Source organism: Carcharodon carcharias, chromosome 5, assembly GCF_017639515.1.
Source record: "Carcharodon carcharias isolate sCarCar2 chromosome 5, sCarCar2.pri, whole genome shotgun sequence".
In the NCBI taxonomy this organism is placed as follows: Eukaryota; Metazoa; Chordata; class Chondrichthyes; order Lamniformes; family Lamnidae; genus Carcharodon; species Carcharodon carcharias.
The window spans coordinates 18235681-18256327 of NC_054471.1; the positions used below are offsets into that span (position 1 = coordinate 18235681).

Genomic DNA, 20647 nt, shown 5'->3' on the forward strand with positions numbered 1-20647 from the left:
CCCCGAGTTCAATACCTTCATCCTCATTCTCTTGGTGAAGACAAATGAGAAGTATTTGTTCAATACTCTACCGATGTCCACTGGCTCCACCCATAGATTGCCCCCTTGGTCCCTTATGAGCCCTACTCTTTCCCTGGTTTTCCTCTTCCCATGACATGCTTATAGAATTTCTTGGGATTTTCCCTACTTTTACCAGCCAGAGATTTTTCATATCCCCTCTTTGCTCTCCTAATTGCTTTCTTAAGCTCAACCCCGCACTTTCTGTACTCCACGAATGCCTCCACTGATTTGCTCCCCTTGTACCTGCTAAAAGCCTCTCTTTTGCTTCTCATCTTATCCTGAATATCTCGAGTCATCCATGGTTCTCTGGGCTTTTTACTCCTTCCTATCACCCAAGAGGGAACATGTTGAGCCTGTACCCTCCCCATTTCCTTTTTGAATGCCCCCCACTGCTCCTTTGTAGATTTCCCCACAAGTAGCTGTTCCCAGTCTACCTTGGTCAGATCCTGCCTTATTTTACTAAAATCCACTCTCATCCAATCCAAACATTTTTCTGCAACTTGTCGATTTCTCTGTCCATAACAAGCTTAAATTGTACCATGGGCAGAATTTCACCCTTGGCTGGTGGGTGGGCCCCACCAGCTCGGCACTTCCTGTTCCGGGAGGGATGGAATCCCCAACTGTCAAAGTGCGCTCTTTCGCGCATGCGCGCGAAGGAGCACACTGCTCCCTTTGGCAAAGTCCTGTCTCAGGGAGTTTAGAGCAAAGTAAGTGAAGTCAAAAAATAGAGACATTTTAAAATTATTAACATGTCCCCCTCATGTGACAATGTCACATGAGATGTGACATGCTGATAACAAACTCATAAAATTGATTAATTTTTACAAAATGGTAATGAAACTTCATCCCGCCAGTGGATGAAGTTTCATTAATAATCTACGGGCCGCTGGGCCAGCCTTAAGGTTCGCCAGGCAGGGCATTTAACTATCTTAATGAGCCTGTCAATGGCCTTAATGGGCCATTGACAGGTCGGCCAGCGGACAGCTGATTTTGCTGTCTGCCTGCCTTCCTTAAGAATTAAATGGCCTGGGATGACGTCGGGGATTCCACCGAACATCATCCCGCATCAGTTTCCCCTTGGCAAGCAGGCCCCGCCCCCAAATCTCCGAGGGGAAAATCCTGGCCCATATTGTGGTCACTATCACTAAAATGCTCCCCCACCACCACCTCAGCCACCTGTCCAGCTTCATTTCCCAGAATTAGGTCCAGCACTGTGCCACCCCTTGTTGGATGCTCCACATATTGACCTAAAATGTTCTCCTGTGCACATTTCAAGAATCCAGTCCATCCAAGCCCTTACCACTTTGTCCATCCCAATTAATGTTGGGAAAGTTGAAATCACCTAATATAATTACCCTATTGTTATTGTTTTTACACACCTCTGCAAATTGAGCACACATTTGCACCTCAATTTCCCACTGACTATCTTGGGGCCTATAATAAACACCTAACAATGTGGCTGCCTCATCTTTATTCCTAAACTTTACCCACAAAGCTTCATTTGATGCCCCCTCCAAGATATCCTCTCTCCTTACTGCAGTAATTGATTCCTTAACTAATAATGCAATGCCTCCTCCTCTTTTACCCCCTCCCCTGTCTTGCCTGAAGATTCTACATCCTGGAATGTTGAGTTGCCAATCCTGCCCCTCCCTCAACCATGTCTCAGCGATGGCTACTATATCACAATTCCACTTGTCAATCCTCACCCTTAACTCATCCATTTCACCTGTAATACTCCTTGCATGAAAGTAGAAGCCATCCAGCCATGCCTTATTCCTTTGAAACTTAATGCAGCTGTATCCACTCTGACTTGAATTTTTACTGTATTATGATGTGTCCCTATTCTGCATAACATTCTGTGTCCCCTCCCCTTGCCGAATTAGTTCAAACTCCTCCCAGCAGCACCGCTAAACCCACCTGCAAGGATGTTAGCCCCACTCTGGTTCAGATGTAGACCAACCAGCTTGTACAGGTTCCACCTTCCCCAGAAACAGTCCTAGTGATCCAGGAATCTAAAACCCTCCCTCCTGCACCAACTCTTAAGCCATGTATTCATCTGTCATACTCTCCTATTTCTGAGCTCACTAGCGCGTGGCACTGGGAATAATTCAGAGATTACAACCTGAGAGGTCTTGCTTTTTAGTCCACTGCCTAACTCCCTAAATTCTTGATGCAAGACCTCATCTCTCTTTCTACCTATGTCATTGGTACCAATGTACCATGACCTCTGCCTTATCACCCTTCCCCTTCAGGATGCCCTGCAGCCTTTCAGTGACATCCTGGACCCTGGCACCAGGGAGGCAACACGCCATCCTGGAGTCACGTTGATGGCCACAGCAGTGCCTATCTGTTCCCTGACTATAGAATCCCCTATTACTATTGCTCTTCCTCTCTTCCTCCCCTCCTGTACAGACAGGCTGCTTATGGTGCCAGAAGCTTGGCTCTGCCTGCACTCCCTGGAGGAACCAGCGCCCTCATCAGCCTCCAAAATGGAATACCAATTTGCAAGCGGGAGCCCAGGGGACTCCTGAACTACCTGCCTGTTTCTCTTGGACCGCCTGGTGGTCACCCATTCCCTTCCTTCAAGTCCCTTCAGCTGCGGTATGACCACCTCTCTAAACGTGCTATCCACAATGCTCTCACACTAGCGGATGCTCCACAGTGTCCCCAGCTGCTATTCCAGCTCTGAAACTTGAGCTTCCAGGAGCTGCAGCTGGACACACTTCCTGCACATATGCTAGTCCCAGGCACTGGAAATGTTCCCGGCTTCCCACATGGAGCACACTACAGCTTTGAGCTCTCCTACCATGACTTATCCCTTTAAATTAAACATTTTAAATCAATTACTCTAGGGCCCTTCTTTCCTGATCCTTGTTACTACAGACTGTACAAATTATAAACCACAAAAACACCTGAAACTATAAGCGATAAAAGTAGTAAATACTTTCCCGACCTTACCCAATACTTAGCGGTGATTCCTTCCCCTAGTAGCTTCTACTACTGCAGCAGGGCAAGACCACTCTCTGAAGATTTAAGACGTTGGATAGCAAAGAAAAATGCAAAGAGCATCATTTCCGCTATGCGCCGAATTCCCACTGGGCACCAAATTGCCAATACCTGCACTCAGTCTGGCTGTGCCTCACTCACGATGAGGTCTCTCCCCTACTCGTGTGCAAGCACACTGTAGTGTGCTTCTAAATAGTCCCTTTCTTAAATAGAACTTAGATAGAAACTCTTAAATCTGTCTTTCTATTCCTAGCTAGCTTTCACTCGTACTCTCATTTTTTCCTCCTTGTTAATCTTTTAGTCATTCTTTGCTGTTTTTTTTATTAGAGTCATAGAATTATACAGCACAGAAACAAGCCCTTCGTGTCCGTGCTGGCCATCAAGCTCTTTTCTATTCTAATCCTATTTTCCAGCACTTGGCCTGTAGCCTTGCATGCTATGGCATTTCAAGTGCTCATCTAAATACTTCTCAAATATTGTGAAGGTTTCCTGCCTCTTAGACAGTGTGTTCCAGATTCCAACCACCCTCTGGGTGAAAACTGTTTTCCTCAAATCCCTCCTAAACTTCCTGCCCCTTATCTTAAATCTCTGCCCCCTGGTTATTGACACCTCTGCTAAGGGGAAATGTTTCTTTCTATCTACCCTTCTATGCACCTCATAATTTTGTATACCTCTATCAGGTCCCCCCTCAGCCTTCTCTGCTCTAAGGAAAACAACCCGAGCCTATCCAATCTCTTTTCATATCTGAAATGCTCCAGCCCAGGCAACATCCTGGTAAATCTCCTCTGTACCCTCTCCAATCAAATCCTCCCTATAGTGGCGACCAGAACTGTGCACAGCACTCCAGCTGTGGCCTAACTAGTGTTTTATACAGCTCCAACTTAAACCCCTTGCTCTTATGTTCTATGCCTCAGCTAATAAAGGCAAGTATCCCATATGCCTTCTTAACCACCCTATCTATCTGTGCTGCTACCTTCAGGGATCTAGGGATATGTACACAAAGGTCCCTTTGATCCTCTGTACTCATTCATTGTGTATTCCCTTGCTGTGTTAGTCCTACTGAAATGCATCACCTTATACTTCTCAGGATTAAATTCCATTTGCCACTGCTCTGCCCATCTTATCAGTCCATCTATATCATCCTGTAATCTAAGGCTTTCCTCCTCTATTTACGACACCACCAATTTTCATGTCATCTGTGAATTTACTGATCATACCTCCTATATTAATGTCTAAATCATTAACCTATACTTCAAACAGCAAAGGTCCCAGCACCGATCCCTGTGGTACACTGCTTGTCATGGGCTTCCAATTGCAAAAACAACCTTCGACCATCACCCTTTGCGTCCTGCCACTAAGTCAATTTTGGATCCAATTTGTCAAATTGCCCTGAATCCCATGGGCTCTTACCTTCTTGACCATTCTCTCATGTCAAGAGCCTCACTGAACTCCATATAGGCTACATCAACTGCACTACCCTCATCTACACAACTAGTCACCTCCTCGAAAAATTCAATCAAATTTGTTAGACATGATCTCCGCCTGACAAAGCCATGCTGACTATCCCTGATTAGCCCCTGCCTCTCCAAGTGGTGATTAATCCTGTCCCTCAGAATTTTTTCCAATAGTTTCCCCGCCACTGATGTTAGACTCACTGGCCTGTAATTACCTGATTAATCCCTACTATCCTTCTTGAATAATGGTACCACATTCACTGTCCTCCAGTCCTCTAGCACCTCTCCTGTGGCCGGAGAAGATTTGAAAATTAGTGTTAGAGCCCCTACAATCTCCTCCCTTGCCTCACATAGCAGCCTGAGATACATCTCATCTGGGCCTGGGGGGGTTCTCCATTTTTAAGCCCACTAAAATCACTAATACCTCCTCCCTTTCAATGTTAATTTGTTCAAGTATATTGCAGTCCCCCTCTGATTTCTACACCTACATTGTTCTTCTCCATAGTGAATACAGATGAAAAGTAATCATTCAAAACCTCACCCACGTCTTTCGGCTCCACGCACAGATTGCCACTTTGGTCTCTAATGTGCCCTACTCTTTCCCTAGTTATCCTCTTGCCCTTAATATATTTATAAACTGCCTTGGGATTTTCCTTTTTATCTTGTCCGCCAGTGTTTTTTCATACCCTGTCTTCGCTCTCCTAATTACTCTTTTAAGTACCCCCCTACACTTTCAGTACTCCTCTAGGGCTTCCACTGTTTTCAGTCCTCTATATCTGCCATAAGCCTCCTTTTTTCCCTTATCCAATTTTCTATATTCCTTGACATCCAGGATTCCCTGGACTTGTTGTTCCTACCCTTCACCTTCATGGGAACATGTTGGCCCTGAACTCTCATTATTTCCTCTTTGACTGACTCCCACTGGTCTGATGTAGGCTTTCCTACAAGTAGCTGCCCCAGTCCACTTTGGCCAGATTCTGTCATATCATATTGAAATCGGCCTTCCTCCAATTCAGGGCCTTTATTTCTGGTCCATCTTTGTCCTTTTACATAACTACCTTAAATCTTACAGAGTTATGGCCACAAAGTATTCGGCCCAAAACAAAACAAAAACAGAATTACCTGGAAAAACTCAGCAGGTCTGGCAGCATCGGCGGAGAAGAAAAGAGTTGATGTATCGAGTCCTCATGACCCTTCAACAGAACTGCAGAACTTATTATATAAGTATTCGGCCCAATCTTATGACCTGCCGCCCATTTTTATGCAACTGTGTGCTTTTTCTTTCAGCTTGATACTGTCTTGAAATTTTTTAGTTAACCGCAAATGGTGGGTCCTCCTGTTGGATTTTTTGTTTCTCATCAGTAGATATCTATTCTGTATATTCTGAAACATCCCCTTAAACATCCACCGCTGCATCTCTATTAACCTATCCCTTAACCTAAATAACCAATTCACTTTTGCTAGCTCTGCTTTCATGCCCTCAAAATGCCTTATTTAAGTTTAAAATATGAGTCTCAGACCCATTCTTCTCTCCCTGAAACTGAATATAAAATTTAATCATATTATGACTGCTGCTACCTAGGAGCGCTTTCACTATGAGGTCTTTAATTAATCCTATCTCGCTGGTTAATACCAAATCAAGCATAGCCTATTCTCTGGTTAGTGCCAGAACATGCTATTCTAAGAAACTATCCCGAAAACATTCAGTGAGCTCCTTATCTAAGCTATCTTTGCCCATCTGATTTTTCCAGTTTATATGTAGATTAAAACCCCCCATAATAATCTCTGTATTCTTCTGACAAGCTCTTATTATTTCTTCATTGATACTCCGTACTACTGAGTGGTTACTGTTAGGTGGCCTGTACACCACTCCCACATCCTTATCATTCCTCATTTTTACCCAAACTGCTACTATTTCCTGGTTCGTGAACTTAGGCCATCCCTCTCAAATGTGCTAATTTCATCTTTAATTAACAGAACCATCCCTCCATCTTTTCCTAGCTTCTTTTCTTTCCTAAATGTCACATACCCTTCAATAATCAGGTCCCAATCCATGTCATTCTGCAGCCATGTCTCGGCCATTGCTATGCAGCCATGTCTTGGTACCAGCTGAAAACAGTACCATTCGAATGAGGTGCGAAATGTAGTAAGCTCTTGGTACTTCTCTGTGAGAAGTACCTCATAACCATGCTTGGCATCAAGCTTCGTGGAGAATTTTGCACTTGTAAAACTTAGATTTAATACTTATAATGTAGATATTTTGCAAGTACAACATTTCAAAGCTGCGTTTAAATCTCATGATCGAGGCATACCCTCAATGATCCATCCTTCCTATGACATATGTGATTGAGCTGCTGCCATCTGTGTGCTCTTGTACTCTTCTAATTATGTCATCTTTCTCCATTTTGTCTAGTCGAACTTCACTTTACCTTGTATGCTGCACTTAAGTGTTGGATCAATTGATGGACTTGTATTCCCTTGCAAGTGTGATGTCGTAGCTCTCTTGAAGTGCCATCGTGTTAAAACGTTCCAGATATTTCGATGTTAGGTCAAGAACAGAGGTGATAGGCGTAGTTTCTGAGATTGATCTGCCTGGTGATGTCTGGCTCTTGCATAAACTGTTACAAGTATGAGGTCATGACAGGCCAATAGATCTGCAATTGCTAAGCCATGATGTAGAACATTTGTAAAACCCACTTGTACCCCAGGACTATGGATCTTGTACATGGAATTAATGAACTGTTGTATGCTGAAAGTTTGACAACAGTATGTTTCCATGTCTGTGGACACATGTCAATTAGAATTTGCACAGGTTGTATTTTGGCACTTGCTCCTGCTTTAGCTTATTTTTTGTTCATTCATGGGATGTAGGTATTGCTGGCTCAGCCAGCATTTATTTTCCATCCCTAAAGATGCAGAAGTCCACATGTCTTGATAGGTTTGGGTGTTCCAGTGAGGGCGTCAACAATCGGGGTTGTACTTCAGTCCTGTAAGCTTTGTTGACCTGCGAGATTCACTTTGTATTTATATCCAACCTTGGGTAGCTCTTCAATGCTATATGTTTTGGACTTGTCTATCAGATCATTCTGGCTTCCATGGGAGTGGATGTGATCACCAACTCAACAATTCTGTCTGCTAGCTCTGCGTTTGAAAAAACTCACAGTACATTCCCTTGTATCTGCATCCATTTACAAAGTGGTCTATGGATTCTGCAGGCTGTTTTCAAAATGACATGATCTGTAGTCGATGAACAGAGAAGTTTAAAATAAAAACAGAAATTGCTGGAAAAACTCAGCAGGTCTGACGGTATCTGTGGAGAGAGAAACAGAGTTAATGTTTCAAGTCAGTATGACTCTTCTTCAGAGATGACCACTATTTATAATAGAGAAGTTTAACCTGATTCTGAACTCATCTTCCAATGCAATCCATGGCCAGGCTTTTGCCCTTGCCAGCCAGGCTCGTTGGGGGCAGCCTGTGATCGAGACCTGACCACGATTTCACGCTGGCGGGCCAGTTAAGGCCTGCCCAGCGTGAAACATATGCTACAGTGCTCAGAGCTGCCTGTTTTGGGGGTGGTAGGAGGGCGAGCGGTGAACTTCGCGCGTTTGCACGGGTACACAGAGGAAAAGAGATGAAAACTTTAAGGATTAAAAATATAGAATTTTAAATTGTTAAAAAACATGTCCCCTCATGTGACTCTATCACAAGAGCAGGGACATGTTATTAATGAAATGTTTAAATTTTTATTTAATTTTTAATAACTATTAGAAACCACCTCCAGCCTGTGGATGAGGTTTCCTAAAGAATCCAAAGATCGCTTTGCCTTTTCGCCTGCCCACCAAGCATAGGGTTGAATGGGCAGCAAAAATTTAGTTCAGTTGGGACTTTAATGGCCTTAATAGGTATGTTAATTGTCGGAAGGCACGCTGCTGACTCCCACACGTGCCTGCCGACCGAAATATCGTGTGAGTGCGCGTTGACATCGGGCGTACGCCCGCCCGATGAGCTAGAAATTCTGGCCCATATCTTTTGTAGATCCTTTAGCTCTCCTTGTGTCAATCCTGTCATGTTCAGCCTGTGTAGACCTTCATTTCCAATTGCTAGGCAAATTTTTCTGGCCTGCTTGTCTGGTTCAGACACAGCTGAATCAAAAAACCATGGCTCTGTACACTGTTTAAACATTTTTAATTCAGATAGTAGGTCAGCTGCATTCTAATTCAGACTGGGAAATTATGTGGATGTTCTGACAATACCCATTAGCTCTTCTTTCTTCTGTAGTATCTGGGATGAATGTTGCTGTCACTGTTTCCATACATTTTCCAAAGCTCTGCCCACCAAGACGAGTAGTGGTGGGAATTCACAATGGAGCAATAGCATCTTTGCTTTTTATGCAGTTTATTGTTCAGCAACTCCCAAAGCCACCCGTTATAATTACAACCTTCTCTGGCCCGATTTTTATGACAGTTTTTTTTTGTTTGACTCTCCCTTGTTCATTGTCAATCCAGCCTACACTCTGGCCGTGCCCCTTTCTTGGCTGAGCTACTCTGGCGCTGTTCCTCTTGGCATTCTGACCCACTTACTGAACTGACAGGCTGTGCATTGCAATCTCACCATGAGGGATCCACCTGCTTACCAACTCTTTATTTGAAAACTGGCTCTGCACTGTGTCCCCAAAGCTTTTCTTTGCAATCAACACCCTGCAACACTGTGACTTTATTGTGGTCTGGCCAAAAATGTTGCGGGCAGTGTCATGCCATGTAGCACATTTTAAGGCCATTTGTCATATCATTCCTGTACTTAATCTCGCTGCCACCTGTCTCACCATCATTGATAACCATGTTATGTTATAATGATATAATACCTTGGACTTATTTCCGGAACCAGTCACAAGGTGCCAATCTCTCATTTATTAAGACTAAGAACGTGAGAACAGTTATACATAGTATAAAGGTTGAAGACATCAGAGCCATGTCTGTGCTCTGCTCAAAGCAAAAGGCAAATTAAGATTAGATCACATAACACATTTCCGTTCTAGTGATATCATGTGGCTATCCCATAAAGGCATATTGCAACACTTTTGTGAACACTTTAATGAAGCACTTTTGAAGTATATTCATCATTATAATAAAATGTGGAAGGCAATTAATGCAAAGCAAGGTCCCACAAACATCAGCTTGATAATTAACAGAGGCACAGGAGACAGTGCAGAGAAGATTGACCAGAATGATACCAGAAATACATGGGGATGCATATCATGAAAGGATTGGGTCTCTTTTCTCTTGAAAAAGGAAGACTAAGGGGTGACCTAATAGAGATTTTTCAAATGCTGAAAGTTTTTGATAAAGTGGATGAAGAGTGAATGTTTCCTCTTATGGAAAAGCGCTTAACTAGAGGCCATCAACATAAGATAGTCACCAAGAAAAGGAATTCAAAGAAACTTGTTTATCCAAAGAGCAGTGAAAATACGGAACTTGCCACCACAGGGAGTTGTTGAAATGAATAGTATAGATGCATTTAAGGGGAAGCTAGACAAGCATATGAGGAAAAAGCAAATAGAGGGTTACAACACTAGATTTAGATGAGGAAAGGTGGGTGGAGGCTTAAGTAGAGCATACATTGCAGCACGGGTTGGTTGGGCTAATTGATCTATTTCTATTTTGGTTAGAATCATACAATACAATCCTATGTAATGAACCAATGACCTCTGGCTCCGAGGCAACACTGAGCCCCAAAGTGGCGTAGCCATTCAAGCGCCTGTTTTGACAACCCAGGCTTTTTCTGAATCCATAACAGAGGTTATCTGTAATTGCTTAATCTGTGGGCAGGATCAAAAAAAGATGGGATGGAAGCAAAGTTTGTAGTTCAAAAAGAAATAAAGCTGGCATAAGTACTCAGAGATTAGAAAAAGATGATAGAAAGTAATAATATAATGTGTGATCAAAATAAAGCAAGCATAATTAAATAATAAGAGAATATCAGATTGTCTAAACAATAACACAGAGAGCACCACCAAAAATTTGGAAATGGAAAACAAAATCACTGCCATTTTGTTATCTTTAATTTTGCTTTATTTCTGATCACCAGTCTTACCTTCACAGATTCAGAACCATGAGGGATTACAACTATTTCAAATAAAATTGCTGGGAGAGCAAATGAAAGGGAAGGGGAGGGTTTTTACATATTCACAAAAAATCCCTTCTGATCCAATACATAAGAAGCCTTGGATATTTGTCCCATTGTAAGGGAAAACAATTATTGAGCTATGGGGAAAGAGCACAGGAGCATGACTAATTGAATTGGCACAGACACAATAATCTGAATGTCCTCCTTCTTTTGTTGTACCATTCCATGCTTCCATGATACCCAAATTTCACCAAAATCTATTGATTTCATTCCTGAAAATTTCACATGATCCAACATACACAGTCTTTTGGCAGAGAAGAATTTTCAGTTATCCACTATATTTTTTGTGTGGAACAACCTTCTTGATTTCAATACGGTAAAGCCAAGCTTTAATTTTAAGATTGTGTTTATTTGTTCACAATTTCACTACCAAAGCAAATATTCAGTTTCTACCTAATAGGGTAATGGAACAAGGGGGCCAATGATACTGATAAGAGAATGTTAATCCTCTGGTCACCATTATAGACTGATTGAGAGAAATTGATTGCCAAGATTAGTCAACAACTTCATTATTGTTGTATCATGTGGGTACCAAAATGGTAGAAGTGAAGCAAGATGATCCCTGGCCTCCCTTTGTATAGTAATTCTGATAACAATCTAGTTGTCTACTGTCGTAGCTGCTGGGCCATCCAAGAATTATATGCTTAATAAATAATTTCTATTTGATCTGGTGTTTAATATTGATAGAGGTCAGCACATGTACAAACCTTATCATAACTAGATTTTTTATATTATTGCTTTATTATTTGTTTTCATGTAGGAAGCATATAGCATACTGAATCGGTATGAAGTGGAAATTTCAAAGGAGGAAGCAGAGGGAGTTGACACACTTAGGTACTCTTTCAACAAAATGCAAGTCAAAGCTGTGAGTATTTAGCTTTAACTAACACATAATTCAGAACGGATTAATGCTAAACCTGAATATTTCAGGGGAAAATGATATTCTGAACAACAATTAATCTATTATTAATCTATTACACAAGCTTTATTACATGGGTAGAAAGCTGACAAAAAGTTACCAGTATAACTCCAAAGAACTCAGAACAGATGACCAAAACAAACTCAAACGATCAGATCACCCTTTTATTTAGCAGAATAACATTTTCCAGACAATTGTAGCCTTCACAGAATTGAAATTGCTCTGTGGGCTAATGGTATACACGAGTCAATTCTCTGCCTCATCAATGGCAGAATCATGTTATGATTTTCGAGCTATGCTGTCACTATGTCCCTTATAATAGATTCGCCTTTCCCACATTTTTTATTCATTCATGAGATATGGGCATTATTCATTGCCCATCTATAACTCAAGAAAGTTGGCATAAGCTGTTTTCTTGAACCATTGCAGCCTTTATGGTGTAGGCAAACCCACTGTGCTGTTAGGATAGAAATTCAAGAATTTTGACCCAATGCAATGGAGGAAAGGCAATATATTTCCAGGTTGGGATGGTTAATGACTTGAAGAGGAATTTGCAGGTGATGATGTTCCCATATGCACATGGGCTGTATTATTCTAGGCAGTAGAGGTCTCAGGTTTGGAAGGTACTGGTGAAGAAGCTTTGGCGAGTTGCTGCAGTGCATCTTGGAGGTGGTATATATGGTAGCCATGGTGTGCAGTAGTTTTCTTTTATTCATTCACAGGATGTGGACATTGCTGGCTAAGCCAGCATTTAGTGCCCATCCCCAGTTGCCCTTGAGAGGGGATTGGTGAGCTGCCTTATAGAGCCGCTGCAGTCCATGTGGTGTAGGTGCACCCATATTGCTGTTAGAAAGGGAGTTCCAGGATTTTGACCCAGCAACAGTGAAGGAATGGCAAAATATTTCCAAGCCAGGATGGTGAGTAGCTTGGAGGGGAACATGCAAGTGGTGGTGTTCCCATCTATCTGCTGCCCTTTTCCTTCTAGATGGCAGTGGTTGTGGGTTTGGAAGGTGCTGTCGAAGGAGCCTTGGTGAATTTCTGCAGTGCATCTTGTGGATGGTACACACTGCTGCTACTGTGTGTCATGGTGGAGGGAGTGAATGTTCGGGGATGTGATGCCAATCAAGCAGGCTGCATTTTTCTGGACAGTGTCAAGGTTCTTGAGTGTTGTGGGAGCTGCACTCATCCAGGCAAGTGGGGAGTGTTCCATCACATTCCTGACTTGCACCCTGTAGATGGCAGACAGGCTTTGGGGAGTCAGGAGGTGAGTTACTCACCACAATATTCCTAGCCTCTGACTTGCTCTTGTAGCCACAGTATTTTGTTCAATGGTAGCTCCCAGGATGTTGACAGTGGGGGATTCAGTGATGGCAATGCCATTGAATGTCGAGGGGCAATAGTAGGATTCTCTCTTGTTTGAGATGGTCATTGCCTGGCACTTGTGTAGCGTGAATGTTATTTTCCACTTGTCAGCCTAAACCTGGATATTGTCCAGGTCTTGCTGCCTTTGGAAGTGGACTGCTTCAGGATCTGAGGAGTCGTAAATGGTGCTGAGTATTGTGCAAGCATCCCCACTTCTGGCCTTATGATGGAAAATCACTGATGAGGCAGGTGAAGATGATTGAGCCTAGGACACTACCCTGAGGAACTCCTGCAGTGGAGTTGAAATGACTGACCTCCAACAACCACAACCATCTTCCTTTGTGCTCGGTATGACACCAACCAGTGGAGAATTTTCCCTCTGATTCGCATTGGCCCCAGTTTTGCTAGGGCTCCTTGATGCCACACGCAATCAAATGCTGCCTTGATGTCAAGGACAGTCATTCTCACCTCACCTCAGGAGTTCAGCTCTTTTGTCCAGTTTGGACTAAGGCTGTAATGAGGTCAGGAGTTCTGCAGAATCCAAACTGGGCATCAATAAGTAGGTTGTTGCTAAGCAAATGCCACTTGATAGCGTTGTTGATGACCCCTTCCATTACTTTATGATGATGGAGAGTAGACTGATGGGGTGGACATTGGCCGGGTTGGATTGGTCCTTCTTTTTGTGTACAAGACAGACCTGGCTAATTTTCTACAACATAGCTGGGTAGATGCTAGTGTTGTAGCTGTACTGGAACAGCTTGGCTAGGGGCATGGCAAGTTCTGGAGCACAAGTCTTCAGTACATTGCTGGAATATTGTCAGGGCCCATAGCCTTTGCAGTACACAATGCTTTCAACCATTTCTTGCTGCTGCTGATGGCCCACAGCACCTCATGGATATCCAGTCTTGAGCTGCTAGATCTATTCAAAATCTATCCCAATTTGCAGGGTGGTAGTGCCACACAACACAATAGAGGGTATCATCACTTGAAGTCGGGGTTTCATCTTCACGACGACTGTCTGGTGGTCACTCCTACTGATACTGTCAGGCTCAGATGCATCTGTGGCAGGCAGGTTGGCGAGGATGATGTCAAATATGTTCTCCCTATTGTTGGTTCCCTCACCACCTGCCGCAGATCCACTCTAGCAGCTATGTCCTTTAACACTCGACCAGCTTAGTAAGTAGTGGTGCTACCAAACCACTCTTGGTGATGGACATTGAAGACCCCCACCTAGAGTACATTCTGAGCCCTTGCCACCCTCAGTGCTTCCTCCAAGTGGTGTTCAACATGGAAGAATACTGATTTATCAGCCGAGGGAGGATGGTACTTAGTAATCAGCAGGAAGTTTCCTTGCCCATGTTTGACTTGGTATCAATGTTGAGGACTCCCAGGGCAACTCCCACCCAACTCTATACCACTGTGCTGCCACCTCTGCTGGGTCTGTCCTGCCAGTGGAACAGGATATACCCAGGGATGGTGATGTCTCAGATATTGTCTGTAAGGTATGATTCCGTGAACATGACTATGTCAGGCTGTTGACTTGTCTATGAAACAGGTCTGGAGTCCACATAGGCCAGACAAGACAACAAATTTCCTTCCCTAAAAGGCATTAGTGAACCAGATGGGTTTTTACAACAATTGACTATGGTTTCATGGTCATCATTAGACGTTTATTGAATTTAAATTCCACCATCTGCTGTGGTGGGATTCAAACCCATGTCCCCAGAGCATTACTCTGGATTACCTCCAGTGACAATACCACTACGCCATCGCCCCTCCTGGTGGAGGGAGTGATTGCTCATGTGGTGATTAAACACCAATAAAGTGGACTGATTTGTCCTGGATGGCGCTGAGCTACTTGAATGTTGTTGAGCTGCATTCCCATGATCCCCATGACACTCCACTTGTTACAGCTTGTCAACACAAAAAAGATCCATTTATTCCTACTCTCTGCTTCCTGTTAGTTATCCAATCCTTTATCCATGCCTCTATCTTACCCACTACATCATGTAATGTTGTCTTGTGTAGTAACCTTTGGTGGCACCTTATTAAATGTCTTATGGAAACCCAAATTCCTCATATCTACAGGTTCCCCTTCATCCACATTGCTTGTTACTTCCTCAAAAACTCGAATAAATTAGTTAAACACAATTTTCCTTTTACAAACCCATGTTCAGAGAATCATAGATTCACAGAATCTCACAGCACAGAAGAGGCCCTTCAGCCCATTGAGTCTGCACTGACAGGTGAGAAACACCTGACCTACCTACCTAATCACATTTATCAGCCTGTGGCCCATAGCCTTGAATATGATGACGTGCCAGTGCTCATCCGGGTATTTTTTAAAGGATGTAAGGCATCACCCTTCCAGGCAGTGCATTCCAGAATGTCACAACCCTCTGGGTAAAAAATCTTTTCCTCACATTCCCCCTAAACCTGCTGCCCCTCACCTTGAACTTATGCCCTCTCATGACAGACCCTTCAACTAATGGGAACAGCTGCTCCCTATCTACCCTGTCCATGCCCTTCATAATCTTATACACCTCGATCAGGTCGCCCCTCAGTCTTCTCTGCTCCAACGAAAGCAACCCAAGTCTATCCAACCTCTCTTCATAACTTAAATGTTTCACCCCAGGCAACATCCTGGTGAATCTCCTCTGCACCCCGTCCAGTGCAATCACATCCTTTCTATAATGTGGCAACCAGGACTACACACAGTACTCCAGCTGTGGCCTCACCAAGGTTCTATACAACGCCAACATGACCTCCCTACTTTTGTAATCTATGCCTCGATTGATAAAGGCAAGCGTCCCATATGCCTTTTTCACCACCCCAGTAACATGCCCCTCCACCTTCAGAGATCGATGGACACACGCCAAGGCCCCTTTGTTCCTCAGAGGTTCCTAGTGTCATGCCGTTCATTAAACATTTCCTTGTCAATTTACTCCTTCTAAAGTGTATCACCTCACACTTTTCAGGATTAAATTCCATCTGCCTCTTATCTGCCCATTTGACCATCCCGTCTATATCTTCCTTTAGCCCAAGACACTCAACCACACTGTTAACCACCCGGCCAATCTTTGTGTCATCCACAAACTTACTAACCCTAGTCATCTATGTCGTTTATGTAAATGACATATAATAGGGGACCCAGCATAGATCTCTGTGGTACGCCACTGGGCTTCCAGTCACTAAAGCAGCCTTCTGTCATCACCCTCTGTCTCCTTCAACTAGACCAATTTTGAATCCACCTTATCAAAATACCCTGCATCCCATATGCGTTTGCCTTCTTTATAAGTCTCCCATGTGGGACCTTGTCAAAGGCTTTGCCGAAATCCATATAAACTACGTCAACTGCACTACCCTCATCTACATACCTGGTCACCTCCTCAAAAAATGCAATCAAATTTGTTAGGCATGACCTCCCTCTGACAAAGCCATGCTGACTATCCCTAATTAAACCTTGCCTCTCCAAGTGGAGATAGGTTCTCTCCTTCAGAATTTTCTCCAATAGTTTCCCTACCACTGACGTGAGACTCGCTGGCCTAGAGCTCCCTGGCTTATCTCCACAACCCTTCTTAAATAGCGGAACCACATTAGCTGTTCTCCAGTCCTCTGGCACCTCCTCTGTGATCATAGAGGAATTAAAAATTTGGGTCAGAGCCCCTGCAATCTCCTTCCTTGCCTCCCTCAGCAGTCTGGGGCACAAATCATCTGGACTTGGAGATTTGTCCACTTTTAAGCCTGCCAACACCTCCAATAGCTTGTCACTCCCTATATCAATTTGTTCAAGAACCTCACAGTCTCTCTCCCCGAGCTCAGTACTTTCATCCTCATTCTCCTGGGTGAAGATGAATGTGAAGTATTCGTTCAACACTCTACCGATGTCCTCTGGCTCCACGCATAAATTGCCCCCTTGGTCTCTAATGGGCCCTACTCTTTCTCCTCTTTGGTCTCCAACTTGCTTTCTTCAGCTCCACCTTGCACTTTCTGTACTCAACTAATGCCTCCGCTGATTTGCTCCCCTTGTGCCTGCTAAAAGCCTCTCTTTCCCTTTTCATCGTATCCTGAATATCTCTGGCCATCCATGGTTCTCGGAGCTTGTTACTACTTCCTATCACCCTAGAGGGAACATGTTGAGCCTGTATGCTCCCCATTTCCTTTTTGAATGCCCCCCACTGCTCCTCTGTAGATTTCCACGCAAGTAGCTGTTCCCAGCCTACCTTGGCCAGATCCTGCCTTATTTTACTAAAAGCTGCTCTTCCCCCAATCCAAAACATTTTTTTGCAACTTGTCAATTTCTTTGTCCATAACAAACTTAAATTGTACCACGTTGTGGTCTCTATGACTAAGATACTCCCCCACCACCACCTCAGCCACCCGTCTGGCTTCATTCCCCAGAATTAGATCCAGCACTGTGCTGTCCCTTGTTGAACCCTCTACATATTGACCTAAAAAGTTCTCCTGTACACATTTCAAGAAATCCACTCCCTCCAAGCCCTTAACACTATGTCTATCCCAATTAATGTTGGGAAAGTTGAAAACACCTAATCACCTAATCACCCTATTGTTATTGTTTTTACATACGTCCGCAAATTGTGCACATATTTGCTCCTCAATTTCCCACTGAATATCTGGGGGTCTGTAATAAACACCTAACAATGTGGCTGCCCCTTTTTTATTCCTACGCTCTACCCACAAAGCTTCATTCAATGCCTTCTCCAAGATACCATCTCTCCTTACTGCAATAACTAACTCCTTAACTAATAATGCAATGCCTCCTCCTCTTGTACCCCCTCCCCTGTCTCGCATGAAGATTCTATATCCCGTATGTTGAGCTGCCAATCCTGCCTCTCCCTCAACCACATCTCTGTGATGGCTACGATATCACAATTCCACGTGTCAATCCTCACCCTTAACTGATCCGTTTTATGTGTAATAGCCCGGGAATTAAAGTAGAGGCCATCCAGTCTTGCCTTACTCCCCTGAAACTTAATGCAGCTGTAGTCTCTCTGACTTGATTGTTTTACAGCAGTATGATGAGTCCCTATTCTGCTAACACTGTGTTAACAGAATTAGTTTAAACTCCTCCCAACAGCACCAGCAAACCTACCCGCAAGGAAATTAGTCCCGCTCTGGTTCAGATGTAGACCGTCCCGTTTGTACAGGTCCCACCTTCCCCAGAAACAGTCCCAATGATCCAGGAATCTAAAACCCTCCCTCCTGCACCAACTCTTAAACCACGTATTTATCTGCGCTATTCTCCTATTTCTGTGCTCGCTAGCATGTGGCACTGGGAGTAATCCAGAGATTACAACCCGAGAGGTCCTGCTTTATAGTCTACTGCCTAACTCCCTGAATTCTTGATGCAAGACCTCATCCCTCTTTCTACCCATGTCATTGGTATAAACATGTACCATGACCTCTGCCTTATCACCCTCCCCCTTCAGGATGCCCTGCAGCTGTTCAGTGACATCCCAGACCCTGGCACCAGGGAGGCAACACACCATCCTGGAGTCACTTTGATGGCCACAGTAGTGCCTATCTGTTCCCTGACTATAAAATCCCCTATTACTATTGCTCTTCCTCGCTTCCTCTCTTCCTTCCCTCCTGTACATACAGGCTGCTTGTGGTGCCAGAAGCTTGTTTCTGCCTGCACTCCCTGGAGGAACCAGTGCCCTCAACAGCCTCCAAAATGGAATACCGATTTGTGAGCAGGACCCCAGGACTACCTGCCTGTTTCTCTTGGACTGCATGGTGTCACCCATTCCCTTCCTTGTCTCTGCCTGATAATTTTTTCATTCTTTCATGGAATGTTTCCATTGCCGACAAGGCCAGTATTTGTTGCCCATCCCCAATTGCCCTTGAACTGAGTGGCTTGCCACACTATTTCAGAAAGTAGTTGAGAGTCAACCACTTTGCTGGGTTCAAGGGTCAATGTAGGCCAAACTGAGTAAGGATGGCAGATTTTCCTTCCCTAAAGGACATTAATGAACAAGATGGGCTTGTAGAACAATTGACAATAGTTTCATGGTCACTATTACTGAGATTAGCTTTTCAATTCTAGAATATTCATTTAATTCAAATTCTACCAGCTGCCATGGTGGGATTTGAGTCCCTGTTCCCCCAGGACATTAGCCTGGGCTTCTAGATTATTAGTCCAGTGACATTACAGCTAAGCCACCATCTCCCCACTAAATCAAATTATGGTGTTCTAAGTATCTTGCTACAACCTCGCTAATAGTGGATTCTGGCAATTTCCCTATGACAGATGCTAGACTAACTGGCCTGCAGTTTCCTACTGTCTGTCTCCCTCCTTTCTTGAATAAAGGTGTTACATTAGCTATTTTCCAATTTACTGGAACCTTCCAGAACCTAAGAAATGTTGGAAGATTATAACGAATGCATCTACTATCACTGCAGCCACTTCTTTTAAGACCCTAGGATGCAGGCTATTATGACACAGCCGATGGTAAAGGCTGAGTTATTCAAATCCCAGAGGGAAACTTGAAACAACTGTCAAAACCCGTTTTTGCAATTTGAATGTTTTGAGATGCAGGCTTTGAATTCAGTAGTAATAAGACCACGAAATCTCAAGATGTTATTTATAAAACTAAATTAACAGTTATTAATACAAGAAATATTGTAAGCACATACATATGTCTACAAAATTACTACTATAATAACTACAATTAATCTGAATCTCAGTTACACCCCTATTAAGGCAACAGTAAATCTCACAGATTTAAAGAGACACCTGGAAAAGCACACCCTGGACAGTCTTTCATTCAGCTCTGCATCCTCGCAGACAGCAGCTTGAGGCATGCAGGCTGGAGGCTTCTCACACTTGTTGGATCTAAAATGACTCTGCCTTACATACAATCTCCTTCCTCCTTCATACATATCTTTCTCTTTGAATGTAAATTTTCTATTTTATCACAAGGCTCTTAACTTTACCTCTTCTAACAATAACATCCTTTCACCTCACCAATTTTATTAGTAAGCTGAAAAAGAAATGAACACATTGCATGGTGTCTTCTAGCTAAGTGTAATATTTCACCGAGTCTTGAATGGTTTCTTTTAACAAATGCAAATTTATAATTTTCCTTTGACCCTCCTTACATTTACCTAATTAACATCTCAAAACTACAATATAGCAAAGCCCCCAGACTTGCTGGCTTTAATCCATAGGCACAGAGTCCAATAGAACTCTATTTTTAAAAAAAATTATTTCCAATAACATTATAGACATTAATCTTTCTTCATGACATCCGCCTCCTGATCGAAAAATGATCTGTCATAATTTTAGAAGATGGTTTCATTTTTAATAACCCATCTTACACAATCTCCTATACTTATTACACTATTACATTACCAAATGCATGCATTAACATAACATTATATATACAAATCATTGGTATCAGCATAAATCATTCCAATTCAGTGTCCAGATTTTAAAAATGGCCAAGTTTCCCTTTAAGCTTCAAGCTCTTGATTACACATCTGCAATCAGAATCTCTTGCCCAGCGACATGTATTATCTGTAGATTAAATGGCTGCATTAATAAACCCCACCCGAAAGGCCTGGCACTCGTAACTCTAAATTTGTCCAGAAGCCTTAAAGGATTGTGGTCCATATAAACAATTGTTTCTGATGAATTATT

General features: G+C 43.1%; 1 protein-coding gene across 1 annotated transcript in view; it reads left to right on the forward strand.

Moving 5' to 3' along the window:
- The window catches only part of LOC121278118 (dynein heavy chain 8, axonemal-like), a 2067071-nt gene that overhangs the window by 842428 nt on the left and 1203996 nt on the right, over nucleotides 1-20647 (forward strand). The window contains 1 exon segment of the mRNA XM_041188205.1: nucleotides 11464-11568. Within this exon segment, the coding sequence (XP_041044139.1) occupies nucleotides 11464-11568 (105 nt within the window).